This window comes from Primulina huaijiensis, unplaced genomic scaffold (genome assembly GCF_012295235.1).
Source record: "Primulina huaijiensis isolate GDHJ02 unplaced genomic scaffold, ASM1229523v2 scaffold32625_ERROPOS102951, whole genome shotgun sequence".
Classification (NCBI taxonomy): domain Eukaryota; kingdom Viridiplantae; phylum Streptophyta; class Magnoliopsida; order Lamiales; family Gesneriaceae; genus Primulina; species Primulina huaijiensis.
The window spans coordinates 72,752-92,604 of NW_027357650.1; the positions used below are offsets into that span (position 1 = coordinate 72,752).

Genomic DNA, 19,853 nt, shown 5'->3' on the forward strand with positions numbered 1-19,853 from the left:
AATCTGGTATAACTTGTTACATGCAATAAATGTTGTGAGTAAGTTTATTCAATCTGAAAAAATGGATATTGATATTGCGATCGTTCTTGTTCAAGGAATTGTTCAATTTCTTGACGAGTTTAGATAAGAATTGTGAATGCAGCAAATATAAGCTAGACAAAGAACAATGGTCATTCAAGATGATTCCATTCTTTTCGCATAATCTCCAATCCACTCAACTCCATCATGCATATTCTTTATTTTTTTTATTATTTCTTTCAAAAGAAATGAGGCGTACGATATCTAGGTTCCAATCCTTGAGTGATCATATCCCTGAAAAGCTGGTAAGCTAAATCGCAACTTTTTTTCTGCACAGTCCACGTATCAATAATGAGTATGTTGCTAAGCAATTTTGATATGCTGCTTTGTGCCCTGACAGGCACATATTAGTTTGCATTTTTGTTGTCATATATCTCATTGTTACTATTTTCAACATGCTTAATTGACACATTTTTGTGTGATTTTATTGTAGAAAGAAGTTTTCTACTCTTGCGATAAATTTGGGCTAAAAAGTGTGATTTTATATCACAATTAAATTTGCCGATATGATCTTAGTGGGAATCGCGGAGCAGAAAAATTCAGAAGATGTTTTTGGATAAGGCGTGATCACGCCTTGTGAGTACTCCTCGGCTGCCTAGTGAGGATTGAAGAATTTTTATATCAAGGAAGAATACTAGATAGAGTTTTTTCCATAAAAAACTCTATATTCTTGGAAGATATTTTCTAAGTATCTTTTAATTTAGTGATTAGGTTATAATTATTAGATTATTGAGCTTTGATATTTTTTGTGGACCCATTTTTCTTTAGAATAACCTACCAAACGTGAGGTAGTGAGGGGCTGAATCATTGCACAAGAAAAGATTTTCTCCATCCTCTCCAAAAATCTCACGTGAAGAGTAGAAAAGAAAGGGCTCAAGGATTTTCTCTCCAATTTTCTAGTCTGGTTTAAGGGTTGTTTTTTACTGTTTAATTTATCACTGTGAGGTATTCGTTCTTAGATTTAATATTCTTGTTATTTCAAGTATTTGTCGATTTATGATTTAATTATACGAATATTGTATATCGATTAATCTGAAAATTTAATTAGATATATGATTTTCTACTGCTAACCATAAATTCAGTGATCCGTAATTGTCATGAATGATTGGTACACGAGTAGCATAGATTAGATGTGTTGTGCTATCATAATATATTTAATCTATATAAATCAACAAAACTGAATTTATCAATTGCAGCTATCTCGATTGTTAAATTTCAGGATTAACTGTTTTCACAAATCTAAAAGCTATCGTTAATTAATATGGAACGCTATCGTGCCCAGTTAGTTGCTGATAAGTTTTGACGGGATGCTGGGTTCGGTCAATTAATTTAGGAAAACACATGAATTTTAGCGGCTATCCCTATAATTCTAAGGTTAATTGCTTGGAACAACTTGAATAAATTATTTGTTTGCCGATGAACAATGATATAATTAAATAGTAGAACTCCCTTGAATCAGATCTTTCTCGTATTAAATTCTTCATTTTAGTCTAGTAGATTAATTATCATTTAAATTTATTATTTTCATTTTTTGGATAAATTTAGTTTAGTATTTTATTAAATTCATATTCCAAAATCCGCCCTTTATTTACATTTTGCTCGGAAGAAATAAATACCCCGTTCCCTGTGGATTCGACCCTGCTCACCATTACACTAATTTTATTTAAAGAGTAGGAATTTAAGTTTGGTGGCACAACGACAGCACACCAAATTTTGGCGCCGTTGCCGGGGAACGGTGCAAGGTTAATTTTTTTCGAGTTTTTTTTTATTTTTTTACGCTTTGTTTTTATCTTATAGGTGATTCATTCATCGAGAAAAGAAGAATTTGAGAATTTTTTGTTGTGAAATACTTCGAGATGTTTCATCGACAAGTATTCACAAGTTTTGCCCAACAAACCGAAGAGCCGTTCTACGCAGCATGGGAAAGATTCAATTATTTAACAACAACATTCAGGAATCATGATTTTTCTAACTATGTTCTTATTCGACTTTTCCTTAAAGGTTTGGATGCAGTTACATGAAGATGGGTATTTAATGGAGCACTGACAACTGGTAGTCCATTATTTAGTCGACATGAAGACGATGTGATATATTTGCTAAATGATATGGCCGACTTTGACTACCATCAGTATTGGAATCCTTCGCTGCAAAGTTGGAACCACCAATACTCTCCAGAAATTAGCCACTCTGATTTTACATACCAACCTTTCGAGCATAAAGAAGATGAGGGATATAGTCTTGAAATAATTATAAGTCGTTTGAATGATATGGTAAACAAGTGCGTGGCATTGAATGAGGAAACTATTGAGCCTCAGTCTGAAGAAGTTTTGGAAGAAATATCAAACGAAGATGAGGCACCAATGAAGTTGAGAGATGAACAAGCTCCTGAGACTATCGATTTGAGCTTGTCGATAATATTATCATACATACATATAGGAGATTCTTGTCTTTCTCCATTGCCGATTTCAACAGATTTTGTTCTTCAAGAGCCAACGATGATATTCTCATCCCATGCCTATTATTTAAAGTCACGTTTTGTTGAGGAGACGAGCTTACATTGCATACATCAAGCCAAACTTGAGGGCACATGGAACCAAGACCCATATGTGGTGTTATATGACACCTACTTTGGGCGTCAGCCGCTCTTTGATGAGTGCTTCTGAGGGTCAAGCTGACGACTAAAAACCAAGCGCTTTTGGGAGGCAACCCAAATTTTTGTTCTTAATATTTATAGTATTGTTACTTTTGTGCAGAAGAGGTCTTTTTACANGACCCATATGTGGTGTTATATGACACCTACTTTGGGCGTCAGCCGCTCTTTGATGAGTGCTTCTGAGGGTCAAGCTGACGACTAAAAACCAAGCGCTTTTGGGAGGCAACCCAAATTTTTGTTCTTAATATTTATAGTATTGTTGCTTTTGTGCAGAAAAGGTCTTTTTACAAGACGTGACCACGCCTTATAAAGAAACCATTTCTGAAAAAAAAAAAAAAATATTGGCATACATGCAGTAGATGTTTCCTAGCAAGGCGTGATCACGCCTTGTGAGAAAATATCTTCTGATTTTGAAAAAATTTTGCCCTATACGCAGAAGATGTCTCTTAACAGGGCGTGATCACGCCTTATAAGAAAACATCTTCTGATGTTGTCTCAAGGCAAATAAAAATTTTTTTTTTTTTAAAAAAAAGAATTTACTTTTATTTTATTTAATCCTATTTTTTCTCACCTCTTTCACATCTTCTCTCAGCAGCTTCCATCATCGATCCACAATGTCCTCCGCCACAACAATATAAAGCTTTGCTATACGATGCTCAACAAATTTCAGGGGAGTTCTCTAACTTCCCTTGCGTTTTTACTGTCTGCATTGTGTATCTACTTTTTGTGTCATTGAGAACATTGCCACATATAGGTGTGGGAGGGGGTATATAGCCTTATTTCTCGTTTCAATTTCTATTTTTCTCATTTTTTTGCATGTTTAATTGAAAAAAAAAGTAAGGTAGAGTGAAGTTGTTTGATCCATAAAGCATTTAATGTTTATTCGTTATCTCTCTCATTTGAATCTTGAATGCCTCTGATGCGAGTTTATGAAAAAAAAATTAAACTGATGTTTTCTTTGTATACAACTGTTTTTGCATTCTTACTACTACATTTGTGGGTAGTTGCTCCTGATGATATGGTGAAATGATAAGTGTATGGGGTCTAGCACACATACCGTTTTCTTTGGTGAGCTTTGAGCCTATGAGCAAACATTCTATCATGCTCTATTTTATTTGATTGTGTGTTGGTCATGCATTGTTTATTTTTCTAGAACTTGCATTGTTATACATGTCTTTGTTGATACCTTGTGATGGATTAGAGGCATAAACAAAGTAAAGGGCATTAGGTTCAAACCGTTTTCTTTCGCATTATCAGTGCCGTTCTTTTGAGCCTACCCTGATTCATTTACCCTTAGTGAGCCAAGTTCGAGCCTGAGCCTATTCGTTGGAAAATAACCACGTTACAAGCCATGATAAATCCCTTTTGTTGGTTATTCCTCTATTTGAACCTTGAACTAGAGAATCATACAAATTTTTCGCATTTAGCATCACTTTGAGCCAAGAAAATGCAAATTGTTAAGATCGAGTGATTGATGCTCGAAGTCGTTGTCTAAAAAAAAAAAAAACTCCTTGTGCAAAAAAAAAAAAAGAGAAAGAGAAAAGATAAAAAAAAATGAAAAAGAAAAAAAAAAAGAAGGGGAATGAGAAGGAAAATAAGAGCAATGAAGAAAAAAATGCTCTTGGATGTGATAATAAGATTGAAAATGTTATTGTTAGCTGGATACAATTGTCGTTGTGGAAAGTGTGTATGTGTTCTTCAGTTCCATAAACCGTTGTTGCTTCTTTCCTACCTTACCTCTAGCCACGGTACAACCCATGTATAGCCCTTGTTTGTGCATTTTAATCCATTCACTTGGTGGAGGATGTGATATATTTGCAAGCTTATGGTAAAAATTTTCAGTGTTTTGATATGAGAGCTCCTTGATACATACCTAGACACTTACGAGTGAAATGAGCGAATCCTGTGAGGAGTGTTTGGACCCTGTGCATTTTTTATTTCTACACATTCGGATGGAAGCAATTGTTCATGATGTTGGTATGTTAGGTGCTTAAAAATAAAATTGCTTTGGTGCATGACAAAATATTTAGGGGATAAGTAAATGAAGCAGAAAGAGGATAATGAGTTGAGATAATGAATTAAATTCTTTTATGCTTGAGGACAAGCATGGTTTAGGTGTGGGAGATTTGACAGGCGCATATTAGTTTGCATTTTTGTTGTCATATCTCTCATTGTTACTATTTTCAACATGCTTAATTGACACATTTTTGTGTGATTTTATTGTAGAAAGAAGTTTTCTACTCTTGCGATAAATTTGGGCTAAAAAGTGTGATTTTATATCACAATTAAATTTGCCGATATGATCTTAGTGGGAATCGCGGAGCAGAAAAATTTATCACAATTTATTCTTTGTGGGAATCGCGGAGCAGAAAACTGAAATTTAACAATCGAGATAGCTGCAATTGATAAATTCAGTTTTGTTGATTTATATAGATTAAATATATTATGATAGCACAACACATCTAATCTATGCTACTCGTGTACCAATCATTCATGACAATTACGTATCACTGAATTTATGGTTAGCAGTAGAAAATCATATATCTAATTAAATTGTCAGATTAATCGATATACAATATTCATATAATTAAATCATAAATCGACAAATACTTGAAATAACAAGAATATTAAATCTAAGAACGAATATCTCACAGTGATAAATTAAACAGTAAAAAACAACCCTTAAACCAGACTAGAAAATTGGAGAGAAAATCCTTGAGCCCTTTCTTTTCTACTCTTCACGTGAGATTTTTGGAGAGGATGGAGAAAATCTTTTCTTGTGCAATGATTCAGCCCCTCACTACCACACGTTTAGTAGGTTATTCTAAAGAAAAATGGGTCCACAAAAAATATCAAAGCTCAATAATCTAATAATTATAACCTAATCACTAAAATTAAAAGATACTTAGAAAATATCTTCCAAGAATATAGAGTTTTTTATGGAAAAAACTCTATCTAGTATTCTTCCTTGATATAAAAATTCTTCAATCCTCCCTAGGCAGCCGAGGAGTACTCACAAGGCGTGATCACGCCTTATCCAAAAACATCTTCTGAATTTTTCTGCTCCGCGATTCCCACTAAGATCATATCGGCAAATTTAATTGTGATATAAAATCACACTTTTTAGCCCAAATTTATCGCAAGAGTAGAAAACTTCTTTCTACAATAAAATCACACAAAAATGTGTCAATTAAGCATGTTGAAAATAGTAACAATGAGAGATGTGACAACAAAAATGCAAACTAATATGCGCCTGTCATGCCCAATTTGTACTTATCGTTTAGGTAACACTCACTTAGTAAATGCATAATTTAAATATAATTCATCATGTTTAATATGTGAGTACCATCTCAGCGATGAACACAAATGTGAGAATAGTTGGCGGACAATAAATCAAAACTACATATGCATTTATGTATATTATTTTAAAAAGTTTAGGGAATGAAAAATCAATGTAATTGTAAAAATTACCCATTTAATGTTGATATTCAGACATATTCCAATCGAAAATATAAGAGGGTGCAAAATGTTTACTTTAATTTGATTTGATGGTGGAATCTGGTATAGTGTGCCAAATTGGCTGTATTAGAGGGTGGAAGTTGTCACACACCCTTAACTTTTTTTATTTTATCATGATAACAGTAATAGTAAATTAATAGTAACAACAACGATCAAGATGATAACAACCCAACTATAATAATAGTATAATTAGTATTAAATAATATATATTGCAAGTTGTCAAACACCCTTAACATTTTTTATTTTATCATGATAACAGGACTAGTAAATTAATAGTAACAACAACGATCAAGATGTTAACAACCCAACTACAATAATAGTATAATTACTATACATACATACATACATATATATATATGTATGTATTGCTTCTCCTAAATATATAAGTGAGAGGTGTCAATTATCTTATACACATGCCATCATATCCTTACTTTTGCTTATAAATACAATCATTCTATCATATCAATAAATTGGTCGGAAAGTCATCGGTTATAACAGAGATGTTGTTCCTGGTGTTGAGTAGAATCCATGCATATCAATAAATTGGTCGGAAAGTCATCGGAAGCGCTTATTTTCCGGTAGAAAATTTGCTGGTGTTGAGTAGAATCCATGCATATCCATAACTCTTTATTTAGGTTTCGGTTATAACAGAGATGTTGTTCCTGGTGTTGAGTAGAATCCATGCATATCAATAAATTGGTCGGAAAGTCATCGGAAGCGCTTATTTTCCGGTAGAAAATTTGCTAGCCATCTAGTTTAAAAATTCAAATTCTGGGTAAATTATGTTGTTTTTCTCGAAAAACTTTTTATACAGAAATGTAGATATTTATGAATGGAGTCTACCCGAAAAATATCGACCGCGCATGGTGTCAGAATCGCCGTCACACGCCGCCACGATGACCGGAATTTTCGTGTCCGAATGTTTCCGCACTTTTTCTAGACTATAATTACAAATTTCAAAGCTTTCGGACTGGTCTAGGAATTTCTATAAATTTTGGAAGAAAAACAAAATCAATTTCCACAAAGTTTTGGGATGGTTAACTTCAATTTTGATGTTTCTGGATTTCAATAATGCATGCAGTTTCTGAACTTAATTATAGAGAAGAAAATGTTGAACATGATGCCAAATATGCTCAATGTTCAGTCAATGGCCGAAAACAGTGGCGAAAGTCTCCTTTTTTGTGTCGGAAAAACCCATAGTCGACCAGTCTGAAATATAAGATCTAGATAAAATGAACATAGAATTTGAAAAAACTTTCGATACAAAAGTCATAGCACTTTACAAAATACGTCTACTATGAAAATTTCAGAATTTTTAGAATTAATTTCGAATCATTATGATTTTTCTCGTAATTTTAAAGTTGTGTCCTAGCCCAAATTTAATCAAGATATGAACTTAGGCAAATCAATGATCGAGGAATCTTACTGACATATGAATTATCACAAAATTGATAAATATAGGATTATCGAAGCAATTGGATTGTCAAAGCAAACCACTGAATAAGATAGAAAGATGAGGTTTATTATCGGTTTTATTTAAAAATGACTTGTTTGGCATTTGAATTAAAATTTATCGTAATTCTCTCAACTATTAGATTTTCCATAAACTGCAATATATTGAATAAATCGAACTATATATGATCACCTTGATTTATCTTTGACTGTTTTATGTACTTGATTCTTGGTAAAATAAATGAGATATTATTGAAAACGAACGACTGAATGGAGCCGAGACAACGGTCATTGTACCGGATTTTTAGTCCACTGGACAACGTTGCTTAGGCCCGAAAAGTGAGTCGAATGGACAAAGAGGTCAAATCCGGGTATATGGTTCATCTGAACAACGTGACTTGGGTCTGGAATCGTAAGTTCACCTTGGCTCGTACTAATAAATCGGTATTCTACATGAGTATGTGGGGAAAAGTGATACACCGAATAATGGTGGGAACCACCTCTTTAGCCTGCATATCCATTCTAGAATCGTGACAGTCATGACATGATACTTCATTGTCTCTTTCATTGCAATACAATCTAAATTATTGATCAAAATCTGGATATCAACACGATTTATTTGTAATAAAATGGGTTAATTCGTTAGATTGTACAGTACTGCAATTGTAAAATAAAATAAAGTACGATTGTGTAGAACAGCGTCAGTGAATTTAAATAAATTGTAGTAACGTTTTCGTTATTATATCGAGTTCATCAGTTGGGGCCCATAAAGATAATATTATAATTAATATTTTTGTGATATATTATCTTATATATATCTATAAAGAAAGAAAAAGTCCGAATCTCTTGCACTTTTATATTTAAAAATATTTAATGGTGATTAGATCTCATGTGCGACGATCTCAATGATCTATATCTGTGATACAGGTCGATCTGATCCATAAATGTAGTAAAATATAATAATTTTAACATAAAAAATAATATTTTTCACTCAAATCAGCATATATTACATAATATTTCTTAATAATATAAATAACAAAAAATAATAATTTTGCTATGAAAAATAATACTTTAAACATAAAATGTAATGCTTTTCATGTGCCGAACATTTTTGACTCAAATCAGCATATATTACACAATATTTATTCATAACATAATTAAAAAAAATGATATTTTGGACATAAAAATTAATATTTTTTTATAGTCGAGTCGGTCGGAGATTTGTCTCAAAAGTTGAGCGTATAAGACAATATGACAAGAGTTTTTATGTTTAACTATAGGGTTGAGCAAAATCTCGATATAACCGAAATAACCAACCAAACCGAATGAACTCGAAATTTCGGTTTGGGTAAATCGGTAGAATGTTTTTTTAAAAAAATTATCGGTTTAATTGTTTCGATCTTTTTTTTGAATTTAAAAATGGATTAAACCGATTAAAATTTANTTCTTAAGAATTTGAGAGGTATTTATATGTGAGAGGAGGAGCTAAAAGAGGCAATCATCATCATGACCATATTCATGATGATCCTTTAGTTCTGACGTTACGAGTCTGAAATTGCTCCATTATGTTGTCATTTACATCAAGAATTCAGCTGTTAAAAGTGCTAAATATCGGGTCAAAAGATTGCTGAAAGTTTGCTTGTATATTTCAAAATTTGACTGCCAATGCTTAAATTTTTGAGTGGGTCTCATGTGAGACCGTCTCACGGATCTTAATCTGTTAAACGGGTCAACTCTATCGATATTCACAATAAAAAGTAATACTCTTAGCATAAAAAGTAATATTTTTTCATGGATGACCCGAATAAGAGATCCGTCTTACAAATACAACCCGTGAGACCGTCTCACACAAGTTTTTGTCTAAATTTTTGGGCTGAGGAGAATGCTCCGGCTTTGGAGAAAATCAGTCGACTAGTATTTATTGATAAATGTTCCTTTTTAGATGTATCATTAAGATAATGTCATTAAGGTAACTTCAAATTTCATTTATGTTGTATTGCAAATTAAATGTGGTTGATTTTTTTAAAAAAATTAAAAATATATTAGTTTATTAATATATATTTTTTTATGTCTTTTAGAATTTTCAGTTTGTAACAATTAGCTTAAAAAGAATTAACAAACGAGCCCAATAACAATCATGTTTCTTATTCTTACAGACGAAATCTTAAAATATAGATTGGCGTCAAATTCAAAGCCAATAACAATTATTCTGCTTTTCATTCTCCGACCCACACTGTGAAACGAAACGATGATTTCAATATTTTTGACTCACCTATGACTTCTACGCATAGCACAAATCTTTTTCGTTTCTCCAAGAAAATATATTCGATTATGGCTACAAAAACTACTTCTACTGCAACCACATCAAAACCTCAGAAACTGCAACCTCAGAAGCAGGCGATTACCGAACAAGAGAAGCGGATCGAAGAGGTTTTATCATTTCCAATCCTTTTGTCCGACCAGATTTCGGAAGCCGTTAAAGAATCCGAGTCTTTCAAGTTCGAGTGCTCTGAGGTTGGCAAGAAAGTCGAACGCCTCTGCCAGATGCTCCGCTCCGCCGCGCGCCTTGCATCCTCCACCACTGCTGGAGCTCCATTCTACGACCGCCCCCTCCGCCGTATCGCAATGGACGTGTCCAAGAATCTTGAAAAGTCACTAACCCTAGTCAAGAAATGCCGACGGCGCAGCATCCTACGCCGCGTGGTCATCATAGTGTCCGCCACTGAATTCCGCAAACTCCTCGGATTCCTCGACTCCTCTGTTGCTGATATGACATGGGTTCTCTCTATTTTCGAGGCCGGTGGCGCCGGTGGAGGTATCAGCCTTACTTTACCCCCCATTGCCAGTAACGACCCTATAATTTCTTGGGTTTGGTCTTTTATTGCTTCTTTACATATGGGTCAATTGCAAGATAGAATCGAGGCCTCAAATGAATTAGCTTCATTAGCTAAAGATAATGATAGAAACAAACAAATAATAGTTGAAGAAGGTGGAATTTCACCTTTGTTGAAGCTGTTAAAAGATAGTTCATCAGCTGAGGCGCAAATGGCCGCTGCCTCTGCACTTCAATACTTAGCAAATGACGGGGAAAGGGTCCGAGCAATAATTGATGCTTTAGGGGTTCCAATAATTGTTCAAGTTTTAGGAGGTTCATCAATGAAAGCACAAGCAATGGTTGCAAAATTGGTAGCTTCAATGGCCGAGCATTGCCATCTTGCACAAGAGGATTTTGCTCGAGAGAATGTGATTAGGCCACTCGTTACCTTATTGTCGTTTGATTTATTCATGGACGACACTAAGCTAAAAATTGGGAAGCAAAGCATACATTCTATCATCCAGATTAACAAGGAAATGGAGAAGAAGAATTTGTACAAGCCGGGATTTGGGTCGTCTTTATCTATGCAATACTCAGAAGGAAGCAGCAAGGGAGGGAACCATAGGAAGGATAGGGAGAATGAGAAACCAGAGGTAAAACTCACTCTGAAAATTAGTTGTGCTGAAGCATTGTGGATGCTTGCTAGAAATAGTGTGCCAAATAGTAAGAGGATAACAGAGACAAAAGGGTTACTTTGTTTGGCTAAGCTTGTGGAGACAGAAGAAGGTGAACTGCAGTATAAATGCCTGATGACGATAATGGAGATAACTGCTGCAGCAGAGTCAAATCCTGACCTCAGAATGGCAACTTTTAAGACAAATTCACCAGCTGCAAAGGCAGTTGTCGATCAGCTGCTAAGGATGATCAAAGATTCTGATAATTCAAGGTTACACATAGCGGCTATAAGGTCAATAGGCTCATTGGCTAAAACCTTTCCGGCAAGGGAGACAAGGGTGATCCGTCCGTTGGTCGAGCAACTGAGGAACAACAATCAAGACGTGATGGCAGAAGCTGCTAAATCACTTGGGAAATTCGCTTGTCCTGAGAATTTTCTGTGTGTTGAGCACTCAAAGACTATTATTGATTTTGGAGGCGTTCCGCCTCTAATGAAGTTGTTGAGGGGAAATGAGAAGACACTGTTACATGGATTGGTTCTTATCTGTTACCTCGCCATTCATGATGGTAAGAATGAGGATTTGGAACGAGCAGGAGTTTTGAATGCCTTCGAAGGGTTGGACCGTGCAATTGTCGCCCAACATCCTGAACTGAAAGAATTGATATCCCTAGCGATATATCATCTTAGTGTGTTCCACCAGTCTCACTCTGGTTTACTTGCTCAACGACAGTTTTAAGCTCTGTAGATTCCCCGATGTGATTCATGAGATCATAACGCATATAAAGAGTTTTTAAAGATTGTTGCCATGCTATTCAACGCCATATCATGATAGCTTCTAATTTTATTTGAGTTAGTTTTGTGGTCCTACTTTTTATGTTCTATTCTTGAAGTGGATAATTTACATTTTGGAGGAGCAGATCGATCAGTTTCTGCACGGTGGTTAATTACTGTGGTGGTTGCTGAATGCTGCTTATTACGTTACCTAAAATGGATTGTACATAATATGGTTTAGAGGATATATTTGGCGCACTCGAGTGAGATGCTAAAATTTTAAAATCTTTCATCGGAGAATCACACTTGAATTCATGATCTATGTTATACTGTAAAATTGATCAAAGAGCAAATAAAATATTTATTATTTTCGGTAGTCATGGGAAGGAAGAACAAAATGCATCAAAAGATCAATAATGTAGGAAACTGGTAAATTTGACATGCACGCATCTTATTTATCCAGGAACAGACAATCAGATCTCCTTGAGGATTTTATGGGATAAAATCTTAATCTTTTTTTGAACTATGTTTTTCTTTTTCTACCTGGCTCATCGGAGCTAAATATAAATTTAATATTTTTGGACGGCCTTTCCTTTTCTGCTTGAGCTACTGGAGCTAAAATCTCCATTAAAAAAAAATAAAAAAATAGAAGAACTCAACCGAGCTACAGCACTGGTGGGCATTAATGTGGCTTAGCCCTTGCACATTGAGCCCAAAAAAAAAATTATAGAAATATTTTTTTTACTAAATAGCATATCTTTATATTGTCTCTATCAAATTAATAAAAAAAAGTAAATTATCGTAGTAATAGTTAAGTTATTGTGGACTTTTAAAACTCTAAACTAAACATCTTACATAATATGCTATGTAGTTTCATTTTTCTTTTTGAAAAAACTTATCGTACATTAGTCATTACTATACAATCATAAGAAATTGCTTTTAAATAAATAATTGAATTGTTAAATATAATAACTTTTATAGTAATTTTACTGATGGTCAATGCAAATAAATTATTTTTAAATAAATAATTGAATTGCTAACAATAATATTTTTTATAGTAATTTTACAGATGGTCAATGCAACTGTAGAGATGGTGTTTATAATCAAATGAGTGATGAATAGATGGATGATAGATTTGTGTCTGTGTTAGATAAATAAATATTTATAATAATTGATAATGACGCTACTGTGCAAAAATTTCAAAATATGAGACTCGAAAAGATCAATTATAACATCTAAAATCTGATTATCAATATCTTTAATTTTTGAATGGAAAAAACACCCATTTCATGTTCGGTATCAAGATTTCTTACTGTAATGGCAAGAATTGCTACAATAACTTAGACGACGTATCATGTAAACGATCAATACATTTCTTTGGCAAATCTCTAGCTAGTACGATATATCACCATGCTTCGGAAGTTGACCATAAGTCCCATCTGCAGATATTAACAAATAATAGTTACGATCATTGTGGGCAAATANGGAGTTGCGAATAATTGTGCAGGGACATTTGGACTCAGTGATATGGAAGAAACCTTGTATATCTCCTCTACCGTCTGCAAATAAATAAAACATTGAAATCAAGTGACAATTTGCTTCTCGTGAATAAAAAATAGGAACCAATCTAAGTCGAGTTCACCATTGAGCAAGCTACTTCATCAAGATCGTTCAAAGTTTCTTCAAAAAATTAGTTTGGATACATTATATTCAAACCTTTGGATAAGTATTGGTCATCTCAAAGAAGCCATCACGTTGCCCACATCCGCCCCAGTAACCTTTCGAGACAGTGTGAAAAGGAACAAGCTGGACCTCCTCACTTATGGGTGGTCCCATGTCCATTAAAACTTTTCAAGCTCAACAACTGAAAAATGCCAGCTTAAGCAATATTCAAGCCAATTACCGGGAGTCGGGACGCTTTTAAAATCTTATAATCGGAACTAATCAATACCTTCTTCACACTTATGAAGGTAGGCTCATCTTGATAAATATTCTGCTGGTATACTTCATAGCCAAGCAATATCAGATTGTTCTCGTAACAGAATTTTAATATTTGTCTAAGATTTGCTTCACTAAGACACTGTCCAGTAGGATTTCTTATTAGAATAGATGTCTTGTAAGTCAACTGTTGGCTAAAAAATTTATTAACTCAGTTGTAAAGAATTTATTAACTCAGTTGTGATAAACATTCTTTACTTTAATATAATTTATATTTCATGCTTTCTTTTTACTTTATCTACATATCCATGTTAAAAACATAGAAAGACTTTGATTATACTTTAATGCAAATGAATTGTACTTCGATCTTGAAACTCATTTGTAAACACCGTATATTCTAAATTCGTTCTTTCTCGATATAGCAGCCTAAAAACAAGGATAAAGGCCGCTTGAGCTTGAGACTAGTATATGTGATGTTGTGTATCGTGTTTCATAATAAGGGTATAGAGATGTCTAATCATGCTGATGGGTAATCATATGATGATTATACCAAACAATCATCCCTCGGACTTTCCAAGTGGTTATCATTCATCGAGATGAAAATTCCGTGATTATGATTGTACATCATTAATCCTTACAACCCGGGACAACACTGAGTCTCTACATATTAAGATTGTGCTTTGACTAGTTTACCGACTCTGCGAGGGTCACAAGGTGGCGAAGTTGGGTGAAATTACGACACGTGTAGGAGCCAGTGCAGTGTAGTCTGGAATTCACCTCTCACCTATGGATTGCAGATTTGATCGGGATATATGATATGAAGGGACCGTACTGTACGTTAATCATAACCGATTAGTTCTTGCAGCATTATCAATGATACATAGGGAATCATTAGGCGATGCTACTAGATGCTCTTACCATGATTCGATAGGTTTAATCAAAAAATGATTTCTGACATTCTCATGATCAAATGTTGGTACATAGAAAGAGGCAAATTAGGGTAATCCTCAATAAATGTTGGTACTCGTTACAGTTGGTATCAGAGACGACCTCTCCTAGTACGGTGTGGTTCGGAGACGAACCAAGCTGAAGCTGGTGGGCATGTGAGGCCCGGGGCCGAAGAGGGCGGGGGGTGATCGCCGGTGCCATGAGGTTGCACGGACAATGAATGGCTCCTGGCAGGCTTCTAGGCGGAGAGAACATGAATGAACCGATCTTACACCGGAAAGAAGGGGATTTCGAAACTATTCAATGTAATGGACTGTACAGTTGAAAAGGGCTTATAAGATTTGATATGTACTACTCATACCAATAAGATGCATTTTCTTTTCGGTAGCTCATCACATAAGAACTCCAAAATTAAGCGTGCTTGACTTGGGGCAATTCTGGGATGGGTGACCTCCTGGGAAGTTTCCTAGGGTGTGTGTGACTGAGGACATAAGCACGCTGAAAAGACTCGTATTGGTACAGTGAAGATAGTCGTCGAATCTGGGGCGTTACATTGTCAAAAATGCAAAAGGAAAAAAGCAACCCACATTAAAGACAGAACACTTGGCCATTTACTATTTTGTCTTGTGCAATATGACATTAGAAAATGGGCATGTGCAGGACCAATGTTGGCACAAAAATAGACAAGCAAATTATGCAGAGGAGGAACAAGAGGCAAATTTTCTCATGGCATATCAGGAAGTCTACTAACTATATGTGGTTCTTGGATAGCAGGTGTTCAAATCATATGACATGATCAAAGACATTATTTAAAGAGTTGGATGAGTTGTACAAGATAAAAATAATGCTTGGAGATGATAAACAAATGCAAATGGAAGAAAAATGTACTATAGCAGTAAATGATGGTCATGGTAATGTTAAACTCCTTTGTAATTTCTATTTCATTTTAGATTTAACTCAAAATCTCTCAAGTGTTGGGAAACTCATGTTAATGGGTATTCAGTTTTGTGAAGAGCAGGGGTTGGTTTCCTGAGGTTTCAAGCTGGTCATTGTTGTTATGTGAAGAAACTTTATAATTCTTATATTATTCAACTACTATACGTGATATTAGGAGCTTATCTGGAAGAGATTGAAAAACTCAAGAAATAGTTACCAAAAGAATTTTCTATAAAAGAGGGTGCTGCAAAACAAATCTTTGAAATGAGGATCATACGTTTGCGGTAACAGTCACAATGCCATTCGTTTAGCAAAAAATCATGTTTATTATGCTAGGACGAAGCATATAAAGGTTCGGTACCATTTCATCAGATACATACTGGAAGAGAATCTTGATGCTTGAGAAAATTCTTGGAAGTAAGATTCCAAATGATATGCTCATGAAGACAATAACCACTAAAACTGAAGTTTTGTTCGACTTTATTTGGATTCCATGGGTAACAAAGGAGATATGTTGCATTGATGGTATGAAGATCTTCAATTATGAGAAATTTTAGATGAGATGGGTCATGGTGATTGGAAAAAAAATTGTTGTCAATGATGTTTGGTGGTGGCTGACACAAATTGTCAAATTTGGTTGCTAACAAAGTGTGAAATAATTGTTGCATGCAACTTGACCGAAGAAAAAAAAAAATTTGTGGCACAATCTTTCACATGCACGACGAGCTCTATAAATAGAGCTTCCTCACTCTCGGTTTATGCATCCCAAGAACAAGAGAGCAAGTACATATACAAAGAAGAAAAATATTGAGTGTTCTCTTGTGTGAGTTAGAGAAATTATTTTCTCGGTTATACTCGAGTTAGAGATCGTGAGATATTGAGTATTTGGTTGTATATACTTGTAATTTCTCCCTATATCAAAAGATTTATTGTAGCTCCGTGGACGTTGTCTATGTTGGGTAAAAACACGTAAATCTTTGTGTTCTTTTTTATTATATTTCCTTATTTTTGGTATTATATTATCGTTATGATTTCAATCGCTTTGATATATTCTACAACATTATTCGCTGATGTGATACTACGATATATAGTTTTTCCAAAGGTCAGAAAACTACAATTCCTTTTAACCTTTATTAATAACTTGATTGTGATACTTTTTCCATCAGTCCCACTTTACATCAATCATAAAACAAGTTTTTTTAAAAGATATAACTCGTCAAAACACTTCCTCAAGACAAAATTTGTCCACCTGATGAAAAATTTCTTGCTACGCCTATGTTTTGGATGGTGGCATGTCATCCTCATATAGATCAGCAGCATCATGCATAAGATGATGATATTTTGTTCATGCCTACCACGCCATATTTTTAACGCAAAGAGTAACCTCTCGTATGTTTAATTTAAAAATGTGTTTGATTTAGTTAATACCAAATTATAATTTAAAAATGTGTTTGATTTAGTTAATACCAAATTATTATATGTGTTAGCGCGTTTGAGAAATTGGGTGGCAAATGAAGATGCTGGCTAGTCTACGTCACATTCAAAGTTATACAACTGATCTTGAGGCTTGATCGAACTATATCTCAGGAACTCATAGAACTGTACATATTCTCTCCATTTTAATTTTGGTCCGGATTTTCCCAAAATTGAGGTGAGATGTTTTTCCATCATCAATTCCCCATTTGCACAACTGATAATTGATATATGTAACAGCAGGGTTTCTTAACCCATCTGTCTTTTATTCAAAGAAAGTAAAAATAAATAGTTGTTTTATTTGTACTAATAATAATGCATTCTACCAAGCCACCAACCAATATGTAAATTTTTCACTGTTGTGCTTAAGTGATATATTTGATTTTGGAATATGAGAAAGATTTGATTCGAGTAATGAATTTTAAATAACACATATCTTAAGTAAATTTGAAATTCATCATAATAATTACTAAAATTGTTTAAAGAACAATATTGGATTTGTGGGATGAATCCACGCACAACCCAAATGTATATTCATCTATATTTCTCGGGTTTGATTTGATTTTGTTCCCCGAGGATTCAAGTGGAATTGTTCTCCACCATCTGTTAAGCGAAGAACATGATACATATTGGGTGTATCTGTCTGTATTTGAGTTTTGTTTTGACTCACTAAACCTCTTGCATTTGTCTTTTATGAATTTCCCATATTTATGATTGTTAGAGAAAATATGGTATGGAATCTATCAAACCAGAAATTGTATCGGCTTTGAGGCGTGAAACCACTTTCTTTAAGGTAATATTTGCCCCCACTATCAAGTTGTTGTTGGAAATAACAGCCAAATTACCTCATGATACAACAAAGCCCTTAGAGATAAAAGCAGCACTCTTTTATCTCCCCCAAAGAATGTATATTGAAACAGAGGATTATTACTTGATAAGAAGAACTGAATTATTGTGTTTTATTCAATCCATCGGCTCTCATTATTATAGGCAAATTCTTTAACCAACACAATCCTTAGTAAAAGTTGCTTTATCATTAACGTTGGGTCACATATCAAACCATCACAACTGTTGGTAAAAAACATCTATCAATTTCCAGAGGACATGTCCCATGCCTATTAATAATTAAGATAACTAAATAATTGATAAAATAGCTATCAATTCTATTATCATTATTATTTCCTTTAATAACCTTTACATCAATATTTGTAAAGGCCCGTATTTCGTATTCATAATTTTGCGGAATTTTTAAAAATTTTCTAAATAAATAAATAACTTGCCCAATTTATAAAATAAACATGTAAATAATTTTAACTTTAAAATAACAGCGGAAGCAAATATTGTTTTCAAACAACAATTTAAAAATAATCCAACGTATTAAAACTGAGTTTGAATAATAAAAGGTGCATAAATTAAAACCTGAGGTCCTCGGGTTTACTACTGCTGCCACAAGATCGCTCACTGGTCTACGCCCTCCGTCTCGACCTCATCAGTACCTACAACAATCAAGTCTAGTGAGTCTAAAGACTCAACATGTATATATCGTGAATAACAAGTAAATATATCATAAAATCGCATGCAACGTAAAAATTTAGTATCGTAAAGCGCATGGTGAAAATCGTATCATGAATAATTATAACTACGTGCATATCTGAAAATCATACGTAAAAGCTTTGCTCAATAGAGCTCTGTCATGTCATATCATAATTTTCTGGTAGAGATAATGTTTCTAAGCAAGTGGCCCATAACATAACGTAAGCGCCTGATCAGACTAAACCACAGTATACTGGGCGGTAGAGATCAATCACAGCCCTTGGACTGGATGTCCGTACCCATACATAATCATAAACCGGTCGTAAGTCACCGGGTGGAGAGGTCCTCGGTTGCGCCTACCGACTTCCAAACCCATAAGCATAAGATGGTCACAAGACATATCGCATATATCTCAAAAATAAACATTTTATATTTTTATGCACGTAATATAATTAAAACCTTATTTTTACCGGATGAGTTGGATCGCTCCCAGGCTTGCTGCGACTTAACTGTAATATGTAACACATGCAAATAAAATCATCTTTACTTAAATTTGACAACAGAACCAAAACTCAACAATAGAACAAAAATGAGACTATTATGACCAACCACTTGATTTTTAATCATGGTATCGTACCAAATCGAACCAACATTAAACCGACGTTTAACCATGATTAAAAATACCCCAAACATACTGAAAAATATGCATAAGAAATGTAAAATATGAAAATAGGTGAATGGAATCCAAAAACATAAAACACTCTTTCGAGAGTCATTTTGGCACCTTTCACCGTAAATTCTCGTACGACCTCTAAACTCGACCAAATCAAGAACGGCCAAAAACATGACCTTCCTAACTCATTGAGGTACTGTCCAGTCCAAGGCCATGGGCTAAAAGCCAACCAAGAACTCAGAAAAACCTCCTGAACCGAAATGAAAGTTGCTGTCAAAATACAGCAGTAGCATTTTATGTGTTTGTGGAGTAAACTCTGAAAATAATGACCATTGGCTTGAACCACCAACCCAAGACTCTTACCAACATCCTAAGGCATGGCTTGAAT

The 19,853-nt window shown here is 34.3% G+C and overlaps 1 protein-coding gene across 1 annotated transcript; it reads left to right on the forward strand.

The window, feature by feature from the left end:
* The first annotated feature begins 9,877 nt into the window (after nt 1-9,877).
* On the forward strand, nt 9,878-12,340 carry LOC140968186 (uncharacterized). Its single transcript, XM_073429065.1, has one exon. It carries the CDS (start codon nt 9,977-9,979, stop codon nt 11,927-11,929), a length of 1,953 nt encoding a protein of 650 aa, XP_073285166.1. The 5' UTR covers nt 9,878-9,976; the 3' UTR covers nt 11,930-12,340.
* Nucleotides 12,341-19,853: the final 7,513 nt, after the last annotated feature.

Coding starts and splice junctions, on each gene's coding strand:
- LOC140968186 (XM_073429065.1), top strand. CDS start 9,977: ATGACTTCTACGCATAGCACAAATCTTTTTCGTTTCTCCAAGAAAATA.